The following is a 20,771-nucleotide window of genomic DNA, read 5'->3' as shown; positions in this document are numbered from 1 at the left end:
GAGACCGGGGATGGGGAGCCTGGGGAGGGGGAGACCGGTGAGGGGGAGAGGGAGACCGCGGGAGGTGGAGGTGGAGAGGGAGACCTGGGAGGGGAAGAGGGAGACTAGGGAGGGGGACCGGGGAGACCGGTGAGGGGGAGAGGGAGACCGCGGGGGACCGCGGGAGGTGGAGGTGGAGAGGGAGACCTGGGAGGGGGAGAGGGAGACCTGGGAGGGGAAGAGGGAGACCGGTGAGGGGGAGAGGGGAGACCTGGGAGGGGGAGACCGGGGATGGGGAGCCTGGGGAGAGGGAGACCGGTGAGGGGGAGAGGGAGACCGCGGGAGGTGGAGGTGGAGAGGGAGACCTGGGAGGGGGAGAGGGAGACTAGGGAGGGGGACCGGGGAGACCGGTGAGGGGGAGAGGGAGACCGCGGGAGACCGCGGGAGACCGCGGGAGGTGGAGGTGGAGAGGGAGACCTGGGAGGGGGAGACCGGGGATGGGGAGCCTGGGGAGAGGGAGACCGGTGAGGGGGAGAGGGAGACCGCGGGAGGTGGAGGTGGAGAGGGAGACCTGGGAGGGGGAGAGGGAGACTAGGGAGGGGGACCGGGGAGACCGGTGAGGGGGAGAGGGAGACCGGTGGAGGTGGAGAGGGAGACCTGGGAGGGGGAGAGGGAGACTAGGGAGGGGGACCGGGGAGACCGGTGAGGGGGAGAGGGAGACCGCGGGAGGTGGAGGTGGAGAGGGAGACCTGGGAGGGGGAGACCGGGGATGGGGAGCCTGCGGAGAGAGACCAGGGGGAGAGGGAGACCGGGGAGAGGGAGACCGGGGAGAGGGACGTTGCATAAGCAACTAACAGTGCAAATAGAGTCCTGTATGAATGACGGGGGAGAGGATAAATGTGGGTTATTCACATTGGTATTTCAGACACGCTGGTTGGCCATGTTCTTGTGGTAGCAGGTCACACGTTGCTGCTGGCACCCTGGTATGTCGCCTAAAAGCTTGTCAAATTGTTTTGTTTGAATTTTTTTTTTTTTGTGTGTGTGTAATCTGAGGTGTGTGTGTAATTTTTTTTATTTTACTAGGCAAGTCAGTTAAGAACAAATTCTTATTTTCAATGACTGCCTAGGAACAGTTCTGCCCCTGTACAGGTTAACTACCGGCTCGGGGGTTTGAACTTGCAACCTTCTGGTTACTAGTCCAACGCTCTAACCACTAGGCTACCCTGCCGCCCCAGGTGTGTGTGTGTAATCTGAGGGAGGGGTGTGTCAAAAGGTACTCAAGGTATATAAACAAAAAAATAAATGTCCCTTTTTCAGGACCCTGTCTTTCAAAGATAATTTGTAAAAATCCAAATAACTTACATTTACATTTACATTTAAGTCATTTAGCAGACGCTCTTATCCAGAGCGACTTACAAATTGGTGAATTCACCTTCTGACATCAGTGGAACAGCCACTTTACAATAGTGCATCTAAATCATTTAAGGGGGGGTGAGAAGGATTGCTTTATCCTATCCTAGGTATTCCTTGAAGAGGTGGGGTTTCAGGTGTCTCCGGAAGGTGGTGATTGACTCCGCTGTCCTGGCGTCGTGAGGGAGTTTGTTCCACCATTGGGGGGCCAGAGCAGCGAACAGTTTTGACTGGGCTGAGCGGGAACTGTACTTCCTCAGTGGTAGGGAGGCGAGCAGGCCAGAGGTGGATGAACGCAGTGCCCTTGTTTGGGTGTAGGGCCTGATCAGAGCCTGGAGGTACTGCGGTGCCGTTCCCCTCACAGCTCCGTAGGCAAGCACCAAGGTCTTGTAGCGGATGCGAGCTTCAACTGGAAGCCAGTGGAGAGAGCGGAGGAGCGGGGTGACGTGAGAGAACTTGGGAAGGTTGAACACCAGACGGGCTGCGGCGTTCTGGATGAGTTGTAGGGGTTTAATGGCACAGGCAGGGAGCCCAGCCAACAGCGAGTTGCAGTAATCCAGACGGGAGATGACAAGTGCCTGGATTAGGACCTGCGCCGCTTCCTGTGTGAGGCAGGGGCGTACTCTGCGGATGTTGTAGAGCATGAACCTACAGGAACGGGCCACCGCCTTGATGTTAGTTGAGAACGACAGGGTGTTGTCCAGGATCACGCCAAGGTTCTTAGCGCTCTGGGAGGAGGAAACAATGGAGTTGTCAACCGTGATGGCGAGATCATGGAACGGGCAGTCCTTCCCCGGGAGGAAGAGCAGCTCCGTCTTGCCGAGGTTCAGCTTGAGGTGGTGATCCGTCATCCACACTGATATGTCTGCCAGACATGCAGAGATGCGATTCGCCACCTGGTCATCAGAAGGGGGAAAGGAGAAGATTAATTGTGTGTCGTCTGCATAGCAATGATAGGAGAGACCATGTGAGGTTATGACAGAGCCAAGTGACTTGGTGTATAGCGAGAATAGGAGAGGGCCTAGAACAGAGCCCTGGGGGACACCAGTGGTGAGAGCGCGTGGCGAGGAGACAGATTCTCGCCACGCCACCTGGTAGGAGCGACCTGTCAGGTAGGACGCAATCCAAGCGTGGGCCGCACCGGAGATGCCCAACTCGGAGAGGGTGGAGAGGAGGATCTGATGGTTCACAGTGTCGAAGGCAGCCGATAGGTCTAGAAGGATGAGAGCAGAGGAGAGAGAGTTAGCTTTAGCAGTGCGGAGCGCCTCCGTGATACAGAGAAGAGCAGTCTCAGTTGAATGACTAGTCTTGAAACCTGACTGATTTGGATCAAGAAGGTCATTCTGAGAGAGATAGCGGGAGAGCTGGCCAAGGACGGCATGTTCAAGAGTTTTGGAGAGAAAAGAAAGAAGGGATACTGGTCTGTAGTTGTTGACATCGGAGGGATCGAGTGTAGGTTTTTTCAGAAGGGGTGCAACTCTCGCTCTCTTGAAGACGGAAGGGACGTAGCCAGCGGTCAGGGATGAGTTGATGAGCGAGGTGAGGTAAGGGAGAAGGTCTCCGGAAATGGTCTGGAGAAGAGAGGAGGGGATAGGGTCAAGCGGGCAGGTTGTTGGGCGGCCGGCCGTCACAAGAAGCGAGATTTCATCTGGAGAGAGAGTGGAGAAAGAGGTCAGAGCACAGGGTAGGGCAGTGTGAGCAGAACCAGCGGTGTCGTTTGACTTAGCAAACGAGGATCGGATGTCGTCGACCTTCTTTTCAAAATGGTTGACGAAGTCATCTGCAGAGAGGGAGGAGGGGGGAGGGGGAGGAGGATTCAGGAGGGAGGAGAAGGTGGCAAAGAGCTTCCTAGGGTTAGAGGCAGATGCTTGGAATTTAGAGTGGAAGAAAGTGGCTTTAGCAGCAGAGACAGAGGAGGAAAATGTAGAGAGGAGGGAGTGAAAGGATGCCAGGTCCGCAGGGAGGCGAGTTTTCCTCCATTTCCGCTCGGCTGCCCGGAGCACTGTTCTGTGAGCTCGCAATGAGTCGTCGAGCCACGGAGCGGGAGGGGAGGACCGAGCCGGCCTGGAGGATAGGGGACATAGAGAGTCAAAGGATGCAGAAAGGGAAGAGAGGAGGGTTGAGGAGGCAGAATCAGGAGATAGGTTGGAGAAGGTATGAGCAGAGGGAAGAGATGATAGGATGGAAGAGGAGAGAGTAGCGGGGGAGAGAGAGCGAAGGTTGGGACGGCGCGATACCATCCGAGTAGGGGCAGTGTGGGAAGTGTTGGATGAGAGCGAGAGGGAAAAGGATACAAGGTAGTGGTCGGAGACTTGGAGGGGAGTTGCAATGAGGTTAGTGGAAGAACAGCATCTAGTAAAGATGAGGTCGAGCGTATTGCCTGCCTTGTGAGTAGGAGGGGAAGGTGAGAGGGTGAGGTCAAAAGAGGAGAGGAGTGGAAAGGAGGCGGCAGAGAGGAATGAGTCAAAGGTAGACGTGGGGAGGTTAAAGTCGCCCAGGACTGTGAGAGGTGAGCCGTCCTCAGGAAAGGAGCTTATCAAGGCATCAAGCTCATTGATGAACTCTCCGAGGGAACCTGGAGGGCGATAAATGATAAGGATGTTAAGCTTGAAAGGGCTGGTAACTGTCATTGTAAAGGGTTTGAAGACTGTTTCCCATGCTTGTTGAACCATAAACAATTAATGAACATGCACCTGTAGAACGGTCTTTAAGACACGAACAGCTTACAGACGATAGGCAGTTAAGGTCACAGTTATGAAAACTAGGACACTAAAGAGGCCTTTCTACTGACTCTGAAAAACACCAAAAGAAATATGCCCAGGGTCCCTGATCACCTGTGTGAACGTGTCTTAGGCATGCTGCAAGGAGGCATGAGGACTGCAGATGTGGCCAGGGAAATAAATTGCAATGTCCGTACTGTGAGACGACTAAGACAGCGCTACAGGGAGACAGGACAGACAGCTGATCGTCCTCAGAGTGGCAGACCACGTATAACAACACCTGCACAGGATCGGTACATCCGAACATCACACCTGCGGGACAGGTACAGGATGGCAACAACAACTGCCCGAGTTACACCAGGAACACACAATCCCTCCATCAGTGCTCAGACTGTCTGCAATAGGCTGAGAGAGGCTGGACTGAGGGCTTGTAGGCCTGTTGTAAGGCAGGTCCTCACCAGACATCACCGGCAACAACGTCGCCTATTGGCACAAACCCACCGTCGCTGGACCAGACAGGACTGGCAAAAAGTGCTCTTCACTGACGAGTCGTGGTTTTGTCTCACAAGGGGTGATGGTCGGATTTGCGTTTATCGTTGAAGGAATGAGCGTTACACCGAGGCCTGTACTCTGGAGCGGGATCGATTTGGAGGTGGAGGGTCCGTCATGGTCTGGTGTGTCACTGTATCATCAGTCTGAGCTTGTTGTCATTAGGGGCAATCTCAAAGCAGTGCATTATGGGGAAGACCTCCTCCCTCATGTGGTATCCTTCCTGCAGGCTCATCCTGACATGACCCTCCAGCATGACAATGCCACCAGCCATACTGCTCGTTCTGTGCATGATTTCCTGCAAGACAGGAATGTCAGTGTTCTGCCATGGCCAGCGAAGAGCCTGGATCTCAATCCCATTGAGCACGTCTGGGACCTGTTGGATCGGAGGGTGAGGACGAGGGTGGTCCCCCCCCCCCAGAAATTTCCGTTGAAAGAGTGGGGTAACATCTCACAGCAAGAACTGGCACATCTGGTGCAGTCCATGACGAGGAGATGCACTGCAGTACTTAATGCAGCTGGTGGCCACACCAGATACTGACTGTTACTTTTGATTTTGATCCCCCCTCTTGTTCAAGGATACATTATTCAATTTCTGTTAGTCACGTCTGTGGAACCTGTTCAGTTTATGTCGCAGTTGTTGAATCTTATGTTCATACAAATATTTACACATGTTAAGTTTGCTGAAAATAAACGCAGTTGACAGTGGCGTTTTTATATTGAGTTTCAGTTCCACCAAGGATGACGAGCCACAGGAAGAAGACTTATTATTGTTATTATTATATATTTTTCCCTGTTCACCCACGACTGCGCGGCCACGCACGCCTCCAACTCAATCATCAAGTTTGCGGACGACACAACCAGTGGTAGGCTTGATTACCAACAACGACGAGACGGCCTACAGGGAGGAGGTGAGGGCCCTCGGAGTGTGGGACATTGAATTTGCACTGCCTTACTCCGGTGTGGTAGGATTCTTTGTTGCAAGACATCATTGCATCATACATGGTCATAAGAACACATTTCCTAACAGTGTTTATCGATCTGCACAGTCACTCACATTTGATTACATCTCATAGTGGTTTATAGGTCAGTATTTGTGAACTGAATTTTTTTCTTCTTCTGTGGATTCATGTTTATTGTATTGAACTTTGAAAGCCCAGTGACCCCCTCAGATTTAGAATAGACTTGTACAGTAGTTCCTCCTTTTAAAAGTTGTGAGCCACCGCGGGAGGTTCCCGGCGTCATTGCTCCAGATCACCACCAGGGGGAGTTAAAGCACTCATTATGCATTTGGGTGCCAAGGTTTGTGTATGACCAATCATATCGAGTGGTTCCAATGACGAATTTGAATTTGTCAGCCATCTTCAGCAAAGATGGGCTGACAAAACATTTCGGGAGGCAAATTCAAGTAGTTATAACATCATAACGAGTCAAGCAAAACATTTACAATTGAGAGGAATATGTTGATGTCGAGAAAAACGATTGTGTGTATTCTTTCGTCAAAGTTAATTTACGAAAATTGCTATTTTGCAAGGTTTTTTTCTCTCCATTTTTTTCAGTCATATCCAATACCAGGTGTATCAAACTGTGAATGATGCCGTGACTGCATGTATGTATTACAATTACACACTTAAACAGTGTTTACCACTCCTGCTCCTGGGACATCAATGATTACACATTGTAACTAGAAACATGATGTTATAATTCATATATAAAGAACCAGTGAACCTCCGGGTGTCCATCATTAATACTGTGTCTCCAGAAGTTTCTGTCTGTGACTGATGCAACCTTTAAAAAGCATTAAAAACAGAGTTAATGAGTACGTGAGGTCACGAGAGAAAGTCTGGACATGGGCCTGCTCTCCCTTATGTAAGGAATTAGGCACTTTCCCATGTTCCCTACAGTACATACTGTAGGTATGTTTACTTGTCAGACTACACAGTAGCCTAATAAATAAATGCAGGTGGCTTATATCTTCAGAATGCTTTATTATCCAACTGTAAAAGCATATACTGTACAGTACTGTGTTTCATCATCAGCATCTTTATGCTTTCGTTAATAAAATAATTATTAAAATACTCTTTCAAAATACAGATGTTGATTTAGTTATGGATCCATAACAAATGACTTGTTGAAATATGATATTCTTGAGATATGTGTTGACTGAATATAAACAAGTGATGTCTGCTTTTTGCCTTTTTTGTCACTCACTCTTGGGTAAAACGAAATCTCTAAAATATTGTTACTTTTTAAACAGTGATTATTATTATTATTTATTAATTGAGAATTATAAAAGCCCCTGAGGATCTGTGATAACATCTAATGGAAAATGTCCCTCACATATTAATTTAGAGTCCTCCAATCCTCTAAATGTAATTATTGAAAATAATATTTTTTGATATACTGTAGGCCTACCATAGACGAAATGAGTCTCACTAGTGTTGAGTAGTGTCTGTCTAATTCTGTAGGAGACATCACAACTATGAAATAACACCTATGGAATCACGTTGTACAGCGCCATATTTTCCGCTCCATTCTAACAGAAACCCAGAGTAATTTGTATCTTTTTCATGGAAAAGAAACACCAGAATATTAATGAAATTAAGTACCAGTCAAAAGTTCGGACAAACCTACTGATTCCAGGATGTTTCTGTCATCAAGGCAAAGGGTGGCTACTTTGAAGAATCTATAACACTTTAACATTTTTTTTATAGTAAAATATATAAAAAATAATAATAAATAAAAAGGGTGTTTTCCCCACTCCGGAGCAAGTGCTCAAATGAAGTGGCAATGTTAAAATGATCATTTGAAACAGGTCATATATGCTAGATTTTTTACAACTTTAGTTGTGAATGATACCAACCTTTTAGAATGTGTTAGAAATCAAAACATATTTGGGCTGCATGACGGGACTGTAAACTATTGATGATTTGAGAAAAGTAGGGAGAAAAAAAGCTTGTTCTCTGTTCCTTGTCTCAGGCTGGTCAAGCTGTCTCATCAAGTGATCCTATTTTCACTCATCAAACTATTCTCAATGTAATCTTGTCTTTACTAATATGTAAAATGTGTTTACATTTAGAATGTCCCATTTATCAAAGGGACTGGGACTGGGACAGGAGCAGGGACTGGGGCAGGGACTGGGGCAGGAACTGGAGCAGGATCAGGGACTGGAACAGGAGCAGGGACTGGAGCAGGGACTGGAGCAGGAGCTGGTACTGGAACAGGGGCAGGGACTGGGGCAGGGACTGGAGCAGGGACTGGAGCAGGGACTGGGACTTGAGCAGGGACTGGAGCAGGGACTGGAACTGGAACATGGACTGGAGCAGGGACTGGGACTTGAGCAGGGACTGGAGCAGGGACTGGGACTTGAGCAGGGACTGGAGCAGGGACTGGAACTGGAACATGGACTGGAGCAGGGACTGGGACTTGAGCAGGGACTGGAGCAGGGACTGGGACTGGAACATGGACTGGAGCAGGGACTGGGGCAGGGACTGGAACAGGGACTGGGACTGGAACATGGACTGGAGCAGGGACTGGAGCAGGGACTGGGACTGGAACAGGGACTGGAGCAGGGACTGGAGCAGGGACTGGGACTGGAACATGGACTGGAGCAGGGACTGGAGCAGGGACTGGGACTGGAACATGGACTGGAGCAGGGACTGGGGCAGGGACTGGAACAGGGACTGGAGCAGGGACTGGGACTGGAACATGGACTGGAGCAGGGACTGGGGCAGGGACTGGAACAGGGACTGGGACTGGAACATGGACTGGAGCAGGGACTGGGGCAGGGACTGGAACAGGGACTGGGACTGGAACAGGGACAGGACTGGGAGAAAATCCATGTTATCTGCACTCCAATGGAGTCTCTCTTTCCCACCGCTCCGTTTTGATGATTTATTTATCGGGATTATAACGTAGTTCTCTGGATGAGGCTTCGTTAGTGTGTGTGTGTGTGTGTGTGTGTGTGCTAACGTCTTTCACCATCTTTCTCTCTCTCTGTAGGTACCAGTTGTTCACTGAGAGGTTGTCTAAGTTGGAGGAGGCTGAGGGGAGTTTTGATGACTTCACCAGGAGTTACATGTCCTATGGTGTCCAGAGACAGGCTAATAACAGCCTGATGTTCAGAGAGTGGGCCCCGGGAGCTCAGGCCTTGTTCCTCACTGGGGACTTCAGTAAGTATACACACACACGGGCGGACAAGAACACACACACACACACGGTCAGACGAGAACACACACACACGGGCGGACAAGAACACACACACACCGAAGGACGAGAACACACACAAAAAATTTTGCCCCGCCCAATTTTTCAGTTTTTGATTTGTTAAAAAAGTTTGAAATATCCAATAAATGTCGTTCCACTTCATGATTGTGTCCCACTTGTTGTTGATTCTACACAAAAATACAGTTTTATATCTTTATGTTTGAAGCCTGAAATGTGGCAAAAAGTCGCAAAGTTCAAGGGGGCCGAATACTTTCGCAAGGCACTGTATGTTACATCTATATGGGACCATCTATATGGAACCATCTGTAGAGCATCTATATGGGACCATCTATATGGGACCATCTATATGGGACCATCTGTAGAGCATCTATATGGGACCATCTGTAGAGCATATATATGGGACAATCTATATGGGACTATCGGTAGAACATCTATATGGGACCATCTGTAGAGCATCTATATGGGACCATCTGTAGAGCATCTATATGGGACCATCTGTAGAGCATCTATATGGGACCATCTGTAGAACATCTATATGGGACCATCTGTAGAACATCTATATGGAACCATCTGTAGAACATCTATATGGAACCATCTGTAGAACATCTATATGGAACCATCTGTAGAACATCTATATGGAACCATCTGTAGAACATCTATATGGAACCATCTGTAGAACATCTATATGGAACCATCTGTAGAACATCTATATGGAACCATCTGTAGAACATCTATATGGAACCATCTGTAGAACATCTATATGGAACCATCTGTAGAACATCTATATGGAACCATCTGTAGAACATCTATATGGAACCATCTGTAGAACATCTATATGGAACCATCTGTAGAACATCTATATGGAACCATCTGTAGAACATCTATATGGAACCATCTGTAGAACATCTATATGGAACCATCTGTAGAACATCTATATGGAACCATCTGTAGAACATCTATATGGAACCATCTGTAGAACATCTATATGGAACCATCTGTAGAACATCTATATGGAACCATCTGTAGAACATCTATATGGAACCATCTGTAGAACATCTATATGGAACCATCTGTAGAACATCTATATGGAACCATCTGTAGAACATCTATATGGAACCATCTGTAGAACATCTATATGGAACCATCTGTAGAACATCTATATGGAACCATCTGTAGAACATCTATATGGGACCATCTGTAGAACATCTATATGGGACCATCTGTAGAACATCAAATGGGACCATCTGTAGAACACCCTGACCGAACAGTTTATTAGGTACATCACCCCGTTCAGGGAAGTGGTTCGCTCCTCCAGACATCACCCCGTTCAGGGAAGTGGTTCGCTCCTCCAGACATCACCCCGTTCAGGGAAGTGGTTCGCTCCTCCAGACATCACCCCGTTCAGGGAAGTGGTTCGCTCCTCCAGACATCACCCCGTTCAGGGAAGTGGTTCGCTCCTCCAGACATCACCCCGTTCAGGGAAGTGGTTCGCTCCTCCAGACATCACCCCGTTCAGGGAAGTGGTTCGCTCCTCCAGACATCACCCCGTTCAGGGAAGTGGTTCGCTCCTCCAGACATCACCCCGTTCAGGGAAGTGGTTCGCTCCTCCAGACATCACCCCGTTCAGGGAAGTGGTTCGCTCCTCCAGACATCACCCCGTTCAGGGAAGTGGTTCGCTCCTCCAGACATCACCCCGTTCAGGGAAGTGGTTCGCTCCTCCAGACATCACCCCGTTCAGGGAAGTGGTTCGCTCCTCCAGACATCACCCCGTTCAGGGAAGTGGTTCGCTCCTCCAGACATCACCCCATTCAGGGAAGTGGTTCGCTCCTCCAGACATCACCCCGTTCAGGGAAGTGGTTCGCTCCTCCAGACATCACCCCGTTCAGGGAAGTGGTTCGCTCCTCCAGACAGTGAGTCACGTGGCTTGTTATATAAAGCAGACAGACAGGCGTTCAGTTACTGTTGATGACAGTCAGGATGTAAACCGTATGAGTCCATGGACCTGCCTGGTGTCAACGGTACAGGCTGATGGGTGTTCTGGTGTGGGGAATGTTTTCCTGGCTCACGTTAGGTCCCTTGATACCGACTGAGCAACGGTTGAACGCCACAGCGTATTGTTGTTGACCAAACCCAGTATCTTTGGGACGAGATGGAAGGTGTTGACCAAACCCAGTTTCTTTGGGACGAGATGGAAGGTGTTGTTGACCAAACCCAGTATCTTTGGGACGAGATGGAAGGTGGTGTTGACCAAACCCAGTATCTTTGGGACGAGATGGAAGGTGGTGTTGACCAAACCCAGTATCTTTGGGACGAGATGGAAGGTGGTGTTGACCGAACCCAGTGTCTTTGGGACGAGATGGAAGGTGGTGTTGACCGAACCCAGTGTCTTTGGGACGAGATGGAAGGTGGTGTTGACCGAACCCAGTGTCTTTGGGACGAGATGGAAGGTGGTGTTGACCGAACCCAGTGTCTTTGGGACGAGATGGAAGGTGGTGTTGACCGAACCCAGTGTCTTTGGGACGAGATGGAAGGTGGTGTTGACCGAACCCAGTGTCTTTGGGATGAGATGGAAGGTGGTGTTGACCGAACCCAGTATCTTTGGGACGAGATGGAAGGTGTTGGCAGTCCAATCTGCAGCGAATGCATGATGCCATCGCGTCAGAATGGACTAACATCTCCGTGGAACATTTCCGACACCCAAAGAATTCAGGCTGTTCTGGAGGCAAAGGGGGGTCCGACCCCGTGCTAGATGGGTGTACCTAATAAACTGGCCAGTGTGGGGGGGAACACCTGCTCTTTACTTGACATACAGTAGACCAGGTGAAAGCTATGATCCCTTATCAGTGTCACATGTTAAATCCACTTCAGTCAGTGTCGATGAAGGGGAGGAGACAGGTTAAAGGAGGATGAGAGAGAGAGAGAGGTTGAAGGAGATGATTGTATTCTAAACATGTTGGGATGTCAGAGCACTTTAGCAGACAAGTGTGTATTTTCAGGTGAGTGCCCCAGGCCTGTTAAGCTGCAATAGCATCGCCTTAGGCCACTAACACCTCTGTCTGGGAATGGACTGTGTGTGAGAGACGGAGCAAGCTCGTGTGTTCTACTGTCTACTAAGGTGGCATGATTTGGTGCCTTGGGTAGTCATCACATAACACACTGTGACACCAATAAGTCTCTGCCCCTCTCTCTGTACAGACACCACTTTCCCAGCAGACCCAGTCGTGGCCAAAAGTTTTGAGAATAACACAAATATTAATTTCCACAAAGTTTGCTGCTTCAGTGCCTTTATATATTTTTGTCAGATGTTACTGTGGAACACTGAAGTACAATTACAAGCATTTCATAAGTGTCAAAGGCTTTTATTGACAATTACATGAAGTTGATGCAAAGAGTCAATATTTGCATTGTTGTCCCTTCTTTTTCAAGACCTCTGCAATCTGCCCTGGCATGCTGTCAACTGACTTCTGGGCCACATCCTGACTGATGGCAGCCCATTCTTGCATAATCAATGCTTGGAGTTTGTCAGAATTTGTGGGGTTTTATTTGTCCACCTGCCTCTTGAGGATTGACCACAAGTTCTCAACGGGATTAAGGTCTGGGGAGTTTCCTGGCCATGGACCCAAAATATCAATGTTTTGTTCCCCGAGCCACTTAGTTATCACTTTTGCCTTATGGCAAGGTGCTCCATCATGCTGGAAAAGGCATTGTTCATCACCAAACTGTTCCTGGATGGTTGGGAGAAGTTGCTCTCGGAGGATGTGTTGGTACCATTCTTTATTCATGGCTGTGTTCTTATGCAAAATTGTGAGTGAGCCCAGTCCCTTGGCTGAGAAGCAACCACACACATGAATGGTATCAGGATGCTTTACTGTTGGCATGACACAGGACTGATGGTAGCGCTCACCTTGTCTTCTAAGGGAAAGCTTTTTTCCAGATGCCCCAAAAAATCATAAAGAGAATTGATCAGAGAAAATGACTTTACCCCAGTCCTCAGCAGTCCAATCCCTGTACCTTTTGCAGAATATCAGTCTGTCACTGATGTTTTTCCTGGAGAGAAGTGGCTTCTCTGCTGCCCTTCTTGACACCAGGTCATCCTCCAAAAGTCTTTGCCTCACTGTGTGTGCAGATGCACTCACACCTGCCTGCTGCCATTCCTGAGCAAGCTCTGTTCAGGTGGAGCCCCGATCCCGCAGCTGAATAAACTTTAGGAGACGGTCCTGGCGTTTGCTGGACTTTCTTAGGTGCCCTGAAGCCTTCTTCACAACAATTGAACCGCTCTCCTTGAAGTTCTTGATGATCCGATAAATGGTTGATTTAGGTGCAATCTTACTGGCAGCAATACCCTTTCCTGTGAAGCCCTTTTTGTGCAAAGTAATGATGACGGCACGTGTTTCCTTGCAGGTAACCATGGTTGGCAGAGGAAGAACAATGATTCCAAGCACCACCCTCCTTTTGAAGCTTCCAGTCTGTTATTCGAACTCAATCAGCATGACAGAATGATCTCCAGCCTTGTCCTCATCAACACTCACACCTGTGTTAACGAGAGAATCACTGACATGTCAGCTGGTCCTTTTGTGGCAGGGCTGAAATGCAGTGGAAATGTTTTTTGGGGATTCAGTTCATTTGCATGGCAAAGAGGGACTTTGCAATTAATTGCAATTCATCTGATCACTCATAACATTCTGGAGTATATGCAAATTGTCATCATACAAACTGAGACAGCAGACTTTGTTAAAATTAATATTTGTGTCATTCTCTTTTGGCCACGACTGTACATGTAGTGAAAGATATGGTACAATCCTCTCTCTGTTCTCTGCCCCTCTCTCTGTTCTCTGCCCCTCTCCCTGTTCTCTGCCCCTCTCCCTGTTCTCTGCCCCTCTCTCTGCCCTCTGCTCGCACTCTGTGTTCTGCTCTCTGCTGGCTCTCTGGTCGCTCTCTCGTCGGGGGCGCAGATGTGGTGCTGTGATGTCACGGTAATGTAAAAAGGTTATGCAGCCAATAGGAATTCTCATTGAGAAACTGTTGGCAACAGTGAGCTATGGTCTTCTATGTTCTCATGTAACTGTCACCCTCTCCCCAGATGACTGGAACAGTACATCCCACCCCTACACTAAGAAAGAGTATGGTAAATGGGAACTTTACCTTCCTCCTAAAAGAGACAAGGCACCTGCCATTGAACATGAGACCAAACTCAAGGTATTGTTACTACTGCTGTTACCATTATTGTTATTACTACTGTTACTATTATTAATATTAGTATTACTATATTATTATTACTATTAATAATACTATTACTATTATTGCTATTATTACTTATTATTACTAGTATTATTACTATGCTATTATCTGAGGACAGCTCTCCACATAAGAAACGCATACAAACATTTACCAGCCAAGTAGAGGAGTCACTAAAGTCAGAAATAGCGATATAACTAATCACTTACCTTTGATGATCTTCATATGGTTGCACTCACAAGACTCCGTTACACAGTAAATGTTTGTTTTGTTCGATAAAGTCCCTCTTTATGTCCCAAAAAGTTTTGTTCAGTAATCCAATGGCTCCAAGGCGGTCACAACAGACAGGCGAATACATACTAAAAGTACCGGTGAAGTTTGTCAAAACATGTCAAACGATGTTTATAATTAATCCTCAGGTTGTTTATTGTCTTTATAATCAATAATATTTCAACCGGTTTTCAATAGAAAGCAAAAACAGCCCGCCCAAATCAGGTCTGCATACTTCCTCTGACCAAAATGGCTTTTTACTTGTCGTTTTTCAAAATAAGAGCCTGAAACCTGTACCTATAACCGGTTCATAGACTCTTGTCATCTAGTGGAAGCCATAGGAACTGCAATCTGATTCCTAACCCATTGGATTCTCTACAGGCATTGAGTTGAAAAACAGCCACATGAAAATAATTCCACTTCCTGGTTGGATTTTTCTCAGGTTTTTCGCCTGCCATATCAGTTCTGTTATACTCACAGACATTATTTTAACCGTTTTGGAAACTTTAGAGTTTTCTGTCCAGATCTACCAATCATATGCATATCCTAGCTTCTGGGCCTGAATAACAGGCAGTTTACTTTGGGGACGCTTTTCATCCAGATGTGAAAATACTGCCCCCTACCCAAGAGAGGTTAACAAGACGCTGCGTGTTGCCTGCTACACTGGAGCCTGGCTAGCTGGCTCAGCTGGAGACGAGCAAGCAACAAGCACCTACAACGTCAAACTAACAAACTGATAACATTGTAATAATTCCAGCTTATCTGGCTTGACATTTTGAATATTGCTGAAGATATGTTAGCTGCTGCCAACTAGTAGCTAGCTAGCACTTAAAGACAACAGTGGCTAGGTGTCCTGGCTAGGTTAGGTGTCAGTTTGATAGGTCACAGCCCAGTCAGTCTCTTAGCTCTGAGTCCAATGTAGGGAACAGCATTTCAAATTTTGCCACGTAAGACCGAATCCAGGTGCTGAGTCACACATTTAGTTATTGATGGAGAAACACGGGGAAAAACTCCCTTTAACGTAAATCTGTGAATAATGATAATCTGAGAATCTACACAAACCGAGTCTTAACGAAATAAGTACCACACCAATTGAGTTGATTTATTTATTTGTGAATGAGATAAAAATGATAATATAAGATATAGGCATTTCTGGGCTATTGATTCGAACTTAGTACACTGAAACCGGTCCCAAGCAGGCCGACACAATATGTGTTAAACAACGTGGGGATTTAAAAAGAGAGAACGAGAGAAAAGCAAATCTGCATTTTATGTAATTATAAGTCTTCAATTTCCTCGTTTTTTGTGAGCAGTACGATATAAACCATCCTCTTCTACTCAATCTTCTCTTGTGTGGTAAAGTACCTCCTTGACGGATGAGATTATCTAATCATGTTTTGTGTTATTGTGATTTGTGTAATGCTCCATTTATTGAAAGATATTGTTATTGATTGGAACCCACTTGGTTATCCATTCAACACTACGAGGGGTAGTGAATGAGGACATGGGAACGGAGCAACTTAAGGAGTCTGAAAGTACTGCTAGGGGGCCGATTTGTAACTGGGAATGGGAGGGAGCTTGGCACAGGTTGCCCTGTGTGTGTACAAACAACATCCACACACCACGCACACACAACACAATAACAGCCTATCAGTGTTGGCACACAGGACGGTGTTCAGCTCTGCTGGGTCCATCTGTTTCCTCCCAGGCTCTCTATATATATATATACACACACAGAGACGGTGAGCTAACAGAATGGTTGGTGGATTGGACAGAGGATAAGAACAGAATCATATGTCATGTGGTGCACAGTTTAAACCCTCACTGTGTTTAAACCCTCACTGTGTTTAAACCCTCACTGTGTTTTAAACCCTCACTGTGTTTTAAACCCTCACTGTGTTTTAACCCTCACTGCGTTTTAAACCCTCACTGTGTTTAAACCCTCACTGTGTTTAAACCCTCACTGTGTTTTAAACCCTCACTGCGTTTTAAACCCTCCTTCTTTTGCTCTGTCACTCACTCGGCTTTTAAAACAAAAAAACAAAACAAAAAACATTTTATCATAAGAACAACCTCCAAAACAAACTAGAACTGAGTTTCCGTCTCTGACCAAGACGTTTGTACTCTGTCTGACTCATCTTTTCTCGTACTTCCATTCTTAAATATTCCACCAACAAAACTTATATTCCCCAGCCAACTTGCATCTATGTCAGTTCAGGCTCTCCTCCTCAGGGGGCTCTACTTTCTGCACTATGACAACTCTTAACAGTCAGCTAGTTGGTAAATATTTAATTGTGCCCCAAATCTCTTCTCTCCCCCCCCTCCCTCCCAAAGGACTGTTGGTAGGGTGTCTGTTTATCTCAGACCCTGTACACCTCTGTGTGCCTTATGTTCAAACGCACATCACATGAAAATGAACCCGCAGCACACACACACACACACACACACACACACCACTGTTCAATATATCTCAGTAGCTCTTTAAATCACCTCATCTGTTCAGCATCACTGAACCAGCAATTATTCAGACATTAATATTTGATCATGTGTTTGTGTGTGTGTGTGTGATACTCTGTATGAACTTTTAACTGGACGTATAGAACGCTACAAGGGTTTATCTTGCCACTGTTGCAAGTCTATACAGCTACCTGGGGATTTAGCCACGAGGAAAGTCTGTATGTGTGTTGAAAGTAAAGATATAAGAGTTGTTTTTTTCCGGGGGAAACTTCCATACTAAAACTAGAGGAGATGCTGGTCTATTCATCGCATCCGTACTAAAACTAGAGGAGAGGCTGGTATGTTCTTCTCAACCGTACTAAAACTAGTAGTCTGCTTGGCTAGCTAGCGCTCTGCTTGGCTAACTAGCTTCTTCGCTAAGCACAAAACGTCAGCCCGCCCTTCTGATTTGGTTCAATGGATCCCGATGACGTTCTAAAATTAGACTGTTCAGATCAGACTTTGAATTCTGTGTTTTTAAAGTATTTTTACTTTATTATATATAAAGTATTGAATATTTTTGGTGTCTTGTTGGTAGATAAATATCCTTGTCGTCGCTGCTCGCCTCTGATGTCATTTCCTTTTTTTTTTTTTCAACGTGTCTTGTCCAATCAGCTAGTGGTACTGACGTCAGAAGGGGAGGAGTTATTCCGTATCTCTCCGTGGGCCAAATACTGTCACAAACATGTGGACTCCAACACCTACGACTGGATACACTGGGACCCTATTAGGCCTTTCCTGGTATGTACCGTGTGTGTGTGTGTGTGTGTGTCCTCCAGCATTGTGAGAAGCCTCTTATTGCAGAAAGCTTTCTCCTTTTTAATGAAGTGCTATTAACATTTCCCAGGCAGCCACCCAGACACCCCGATGTGAAGGAGCTCTTCACTGGAAGCTCAGCAGCATGAAGCTTCTGATGTTTGTGTTGCTAATGGAGACATGTTTATGTACCGATTAATAAAGAATCCTTCCCTCTCCTCCTGTCCTCTCTTCTTGTCCTCTCCTCCTCTCTCCTTCTGCTCTCCTCTGCTCTCCCCACTTCTCTCCTCCTGTCCTCTCCTTCCCTCTGCTCCTGTCCTCTCCTGTGCTCTCCTCTGCTCTCCCCCTTCTGCTCTACCCCCTTTTCTCCTCCGTCCTCTCCTCCTGTCCTCTCCTCCTGTCCTCTCCTCCTGTCCTCTCCTCCTGTCCCCTCCTTCTCTCCTCCTCCTTCTCTCCTCCTCTAATCTCCCTCCTGTGCTCTCCTGCTCTCCCCCTCTCCTCTCCCCTCCTCTGCTCCCCTCCTCTGCTCCTCTGCTTCTCCCCCCTCTGCTTCTGCCCCCCCCCTCTGCTCTCCCTCCTCTCCTCTCCTCCTCTGCTCTCCCTCCTCTCCTCTCCCCTCCTCTGCTCTCCCTCCTCTCCTCTCCTCCTCTGCCCCTGTAGTACCTGTGGTACCGTTGTCGCGGGGCCCTGTGGTACTCTTGTCGCGGGGCCCTGTGGTACTCATGGTACTGTCGTCTCGGGCCATGTAGTACCTGTGGTACTGTCGTCTCGGGGCCATGTATTACCTGTGGTACTGTTGTCTCGGGGCCCTGTGGTACTGTTGTCTCGGGGTAGTGTTGTCTCGGGGCCCTGTGGTACTGTCGTCTCGGGGCCATGTAGTACCTGTGGTACTGTTGTCTCGGGGCCCTGTGGTACTGTTGTCTCGGGGCCCTGTGGGACTGTTGTCTTGGAGCCCTGTAGTACCTGTGGTACTGTTGTCTCGGGGCCCCGTGGTACTGTTGTCTCTCCTCCTCTGCTCTCTTCCTCTTCTCTCTTCCTCTTCTCTCCTCCTCTGCTCTCCTCCTCTGCTCTCCTCCTCTGCTCTCCTCCTCTGCTCTCCTCCTCTGCTCTCCTCCTCTGCTCTCCTCCTCTGCTCTCCTCCTCTGCTCTCCTTCCTCTGCTCTCTCCTCTGCTCTCCCTCCTCTGCTCTCCCTCCTCTGCTCTCCCTCCTCTGCTCTCCCTCCTCTGCTCTCCCTCCTCTGCTCTCCCTCCTCTGCTCTCCCTCCTCTGCTCTCCTCCTCTGCTCTCCTCCTTTGCTCTCCCTCCTCTGCTCTCCCTCCTCTGCTCTCCCTCCTCTGCTTTCCTTCCTCTGCTCTCTCCTTCCTCTGCTCTCTCCTCTGCTCTCCCTCCTCTGCTCTCCCTCCTCTGCTCTCCCTCCTCTGCTCTCCCTCCTCTGCTCTCCCTCCTCTGCTCTCCTCCTTTGCTCTCCTCCTCTGCTCTCCTCCTCTGCTCTCCTCCTCTGCTCTCCCTCCTCTGCTCTCCCTCCTCTGCTCTCCCTCCTCTGCTCTCCCTCCTCTGCTCTCCCTCCTCTGCTCTCCCTCCTCTGCTCTCCTTCCTCTGCTCTCCCTCCTCTCCTCTTCAGCTGTTGCGTCAGGTTTATAGACAGAAACATACCCAGACAGAAGCAGTTGGTCATGAAAGCAGTTTGAGTTGGACTGTTTCTCAGTTATTCCCTGGGGGATGTAAAACTAACCTCGCTCTCTTTCTCTCTCATCTATTCTCTCTTTCAACGCTCTCCTTTACTACAGAGCTCTCTGTAGTATCTGTGGTACTGTTGTCTCGGGGCCCTGTGGTACTGTTGTCTCGGGGCCCTGTGGTACTGTTGTCTCGGGGCCCTGTGGTACTGTTGTCTCGGGGCCCTGTGGTACTGTTGTCTCGGGGCCCTGTGGTACTGTTGTCTCGGGGCCCTGTGGTACTGTTGTCTCGGGGCCCTGTGGTACTGTTGTCTCGGGGCCCTGTGGTACTGTTGTCTCGGGGCCCTGTGGTACTGTTGTCCCGGGGCCCTGTGGTACTGTTGTCTCGGGGCCCTGTGGTACTGTTGTCTCGGGGCCCTGTGGTACTGTTGTCTCGGGGCCCTGTGGTACTGTTGTCCCGGGGCCCTGTGGTCCTGTTGTCTCGGGCCCTGTGGTCCTGTTGTCTCGGGCCCTGTGGTCCTGTTGTCTCGGGGCCCTGTGGTACTGTTCTCCTGGGGCCCTGTGGTACTGTTGTCTCGGGCCCTGTGGTCCTGTTGTCTCGGGGCCCTGTGGTCCTGTTGTCTCGGGGCCCTGTGGTCCTGTTGTCTCGGGGCCCTGTGGTCCTGTTATCTCGGGGCCCTGTGGTCCTGTTGTCTCGGGGCCCTGTGGTCCTGTTGTCTCGGGGCCCTGTGGTCCTGTTGTCTCGGGGCCCTGTGGTCCTGTTATCTCGGGGCCCTGTGGTACTGTTCTCCTGGGGCCCTGTGGTCCTGTTGTCTCGGGGCCCTGTGGTCCTGTTGTCTCGGGGCCCTGTGGTCCTGTTATCTCGGGGCCCTGTGGTCCTGTTGTCTCGGGGCCCTGTGGTCCTGTTGTCTCGGGGCCCTGTGGTACTGTTGTCTCGGGCCCTGTGGTCCTGTTGTCTCGGGGCCCTGTGGTCCTGTTATCTCGGGGCCCTGTGGTCCTGTTGTCTCGGGGCCCTGTGGTCCTGTTGTCTCGGGGCCCTGTGGTACTGTTGTCTCGGGGTACTGTTGTCTCGCGGTACTGTTGTCTTGGAGCCCTGTAGTACCTGTGGTACTGTTGTCTCGGGGCCCCGTGGTACTGTTGTCTCTCCTCCTCTGCTCTCTTCCTCTTCTCTCCTCCTTTGCTCTCCTCCTCTGCTCTCCTCCTCTGCTCTCCTCCTTTGCTCTCCTCCTTTGCTCTCCTCCTTTGCTCTCCTTCCTCTGCTCTCCTCCTTTGCTCTCTTCCTCTTCTCTCCTCCTTTGCTCTCCTCCTCTGCTCTCCTCCTCTGCTCTCCTCCTCTGCTCTCCTCCTTTGCTCTCCTCTGCTCTCCTCCTTTGCTCTCTTCCTCTGCTCTCCTCCTCTGCTCTCCTCCTTTGCTCTCCTCCTCTGCTCTCCTCCTTTGCTCTCCTCCTCTGCTCTC

The 20,771-nt window shown here is 48.9% G+C and overlaps 1 protein-coding gene across 2 annotated transcripts in view; it reads left to right on the top strand.

Annotated features, from left to right (window-relative positions):
- gbe1a (glucan (1,4-alpha-), branching enzyme 1a) overlaps positions 1-20,771 on the top strand; it is a 188,667-nt gene that overhangs the window by 24,677 nt on the left and 143,219 nt on the right. For both annotated transcript variants that reach the window (XM_064971318.1, XM_064971317.1), the window contains exons 2-4: positions 8,661-8,830; positions 13,966-14,081; positions 17,502-17,627. In XM_064971318.1, coding sequence (XP_064827390.1) covers positions 8,661-8,830; positions 13,966-14,081; positions 17,502-17,627 — 412 coding nt within the window. The remainder of the gene's footprint in view (positions 1-8,660; positions 8,831-13,965; positions 14,082-17,501; positions 17,628-20,771) is intronic.

Source organism: Oncorhynchus masou, chromosome 8 (assembly GCF_036934945.1).
Source record: "Oncorhynchus masou masou isolate Uvic2021 chromosome 8, UVic_Omas_1.1, whole genome shotgun sequence".
NCBI classification, from domain to species: domain Eukaryota; kingdom Metazoa; phylum Chordata; class Actinopteri; order Salmoniformes; family Salmonidae; genus Oncorhynchus; species Oncorhynchus masou.
This window is presented reverse-complemented; position numbering and strand designations above follow the sequence as displayed.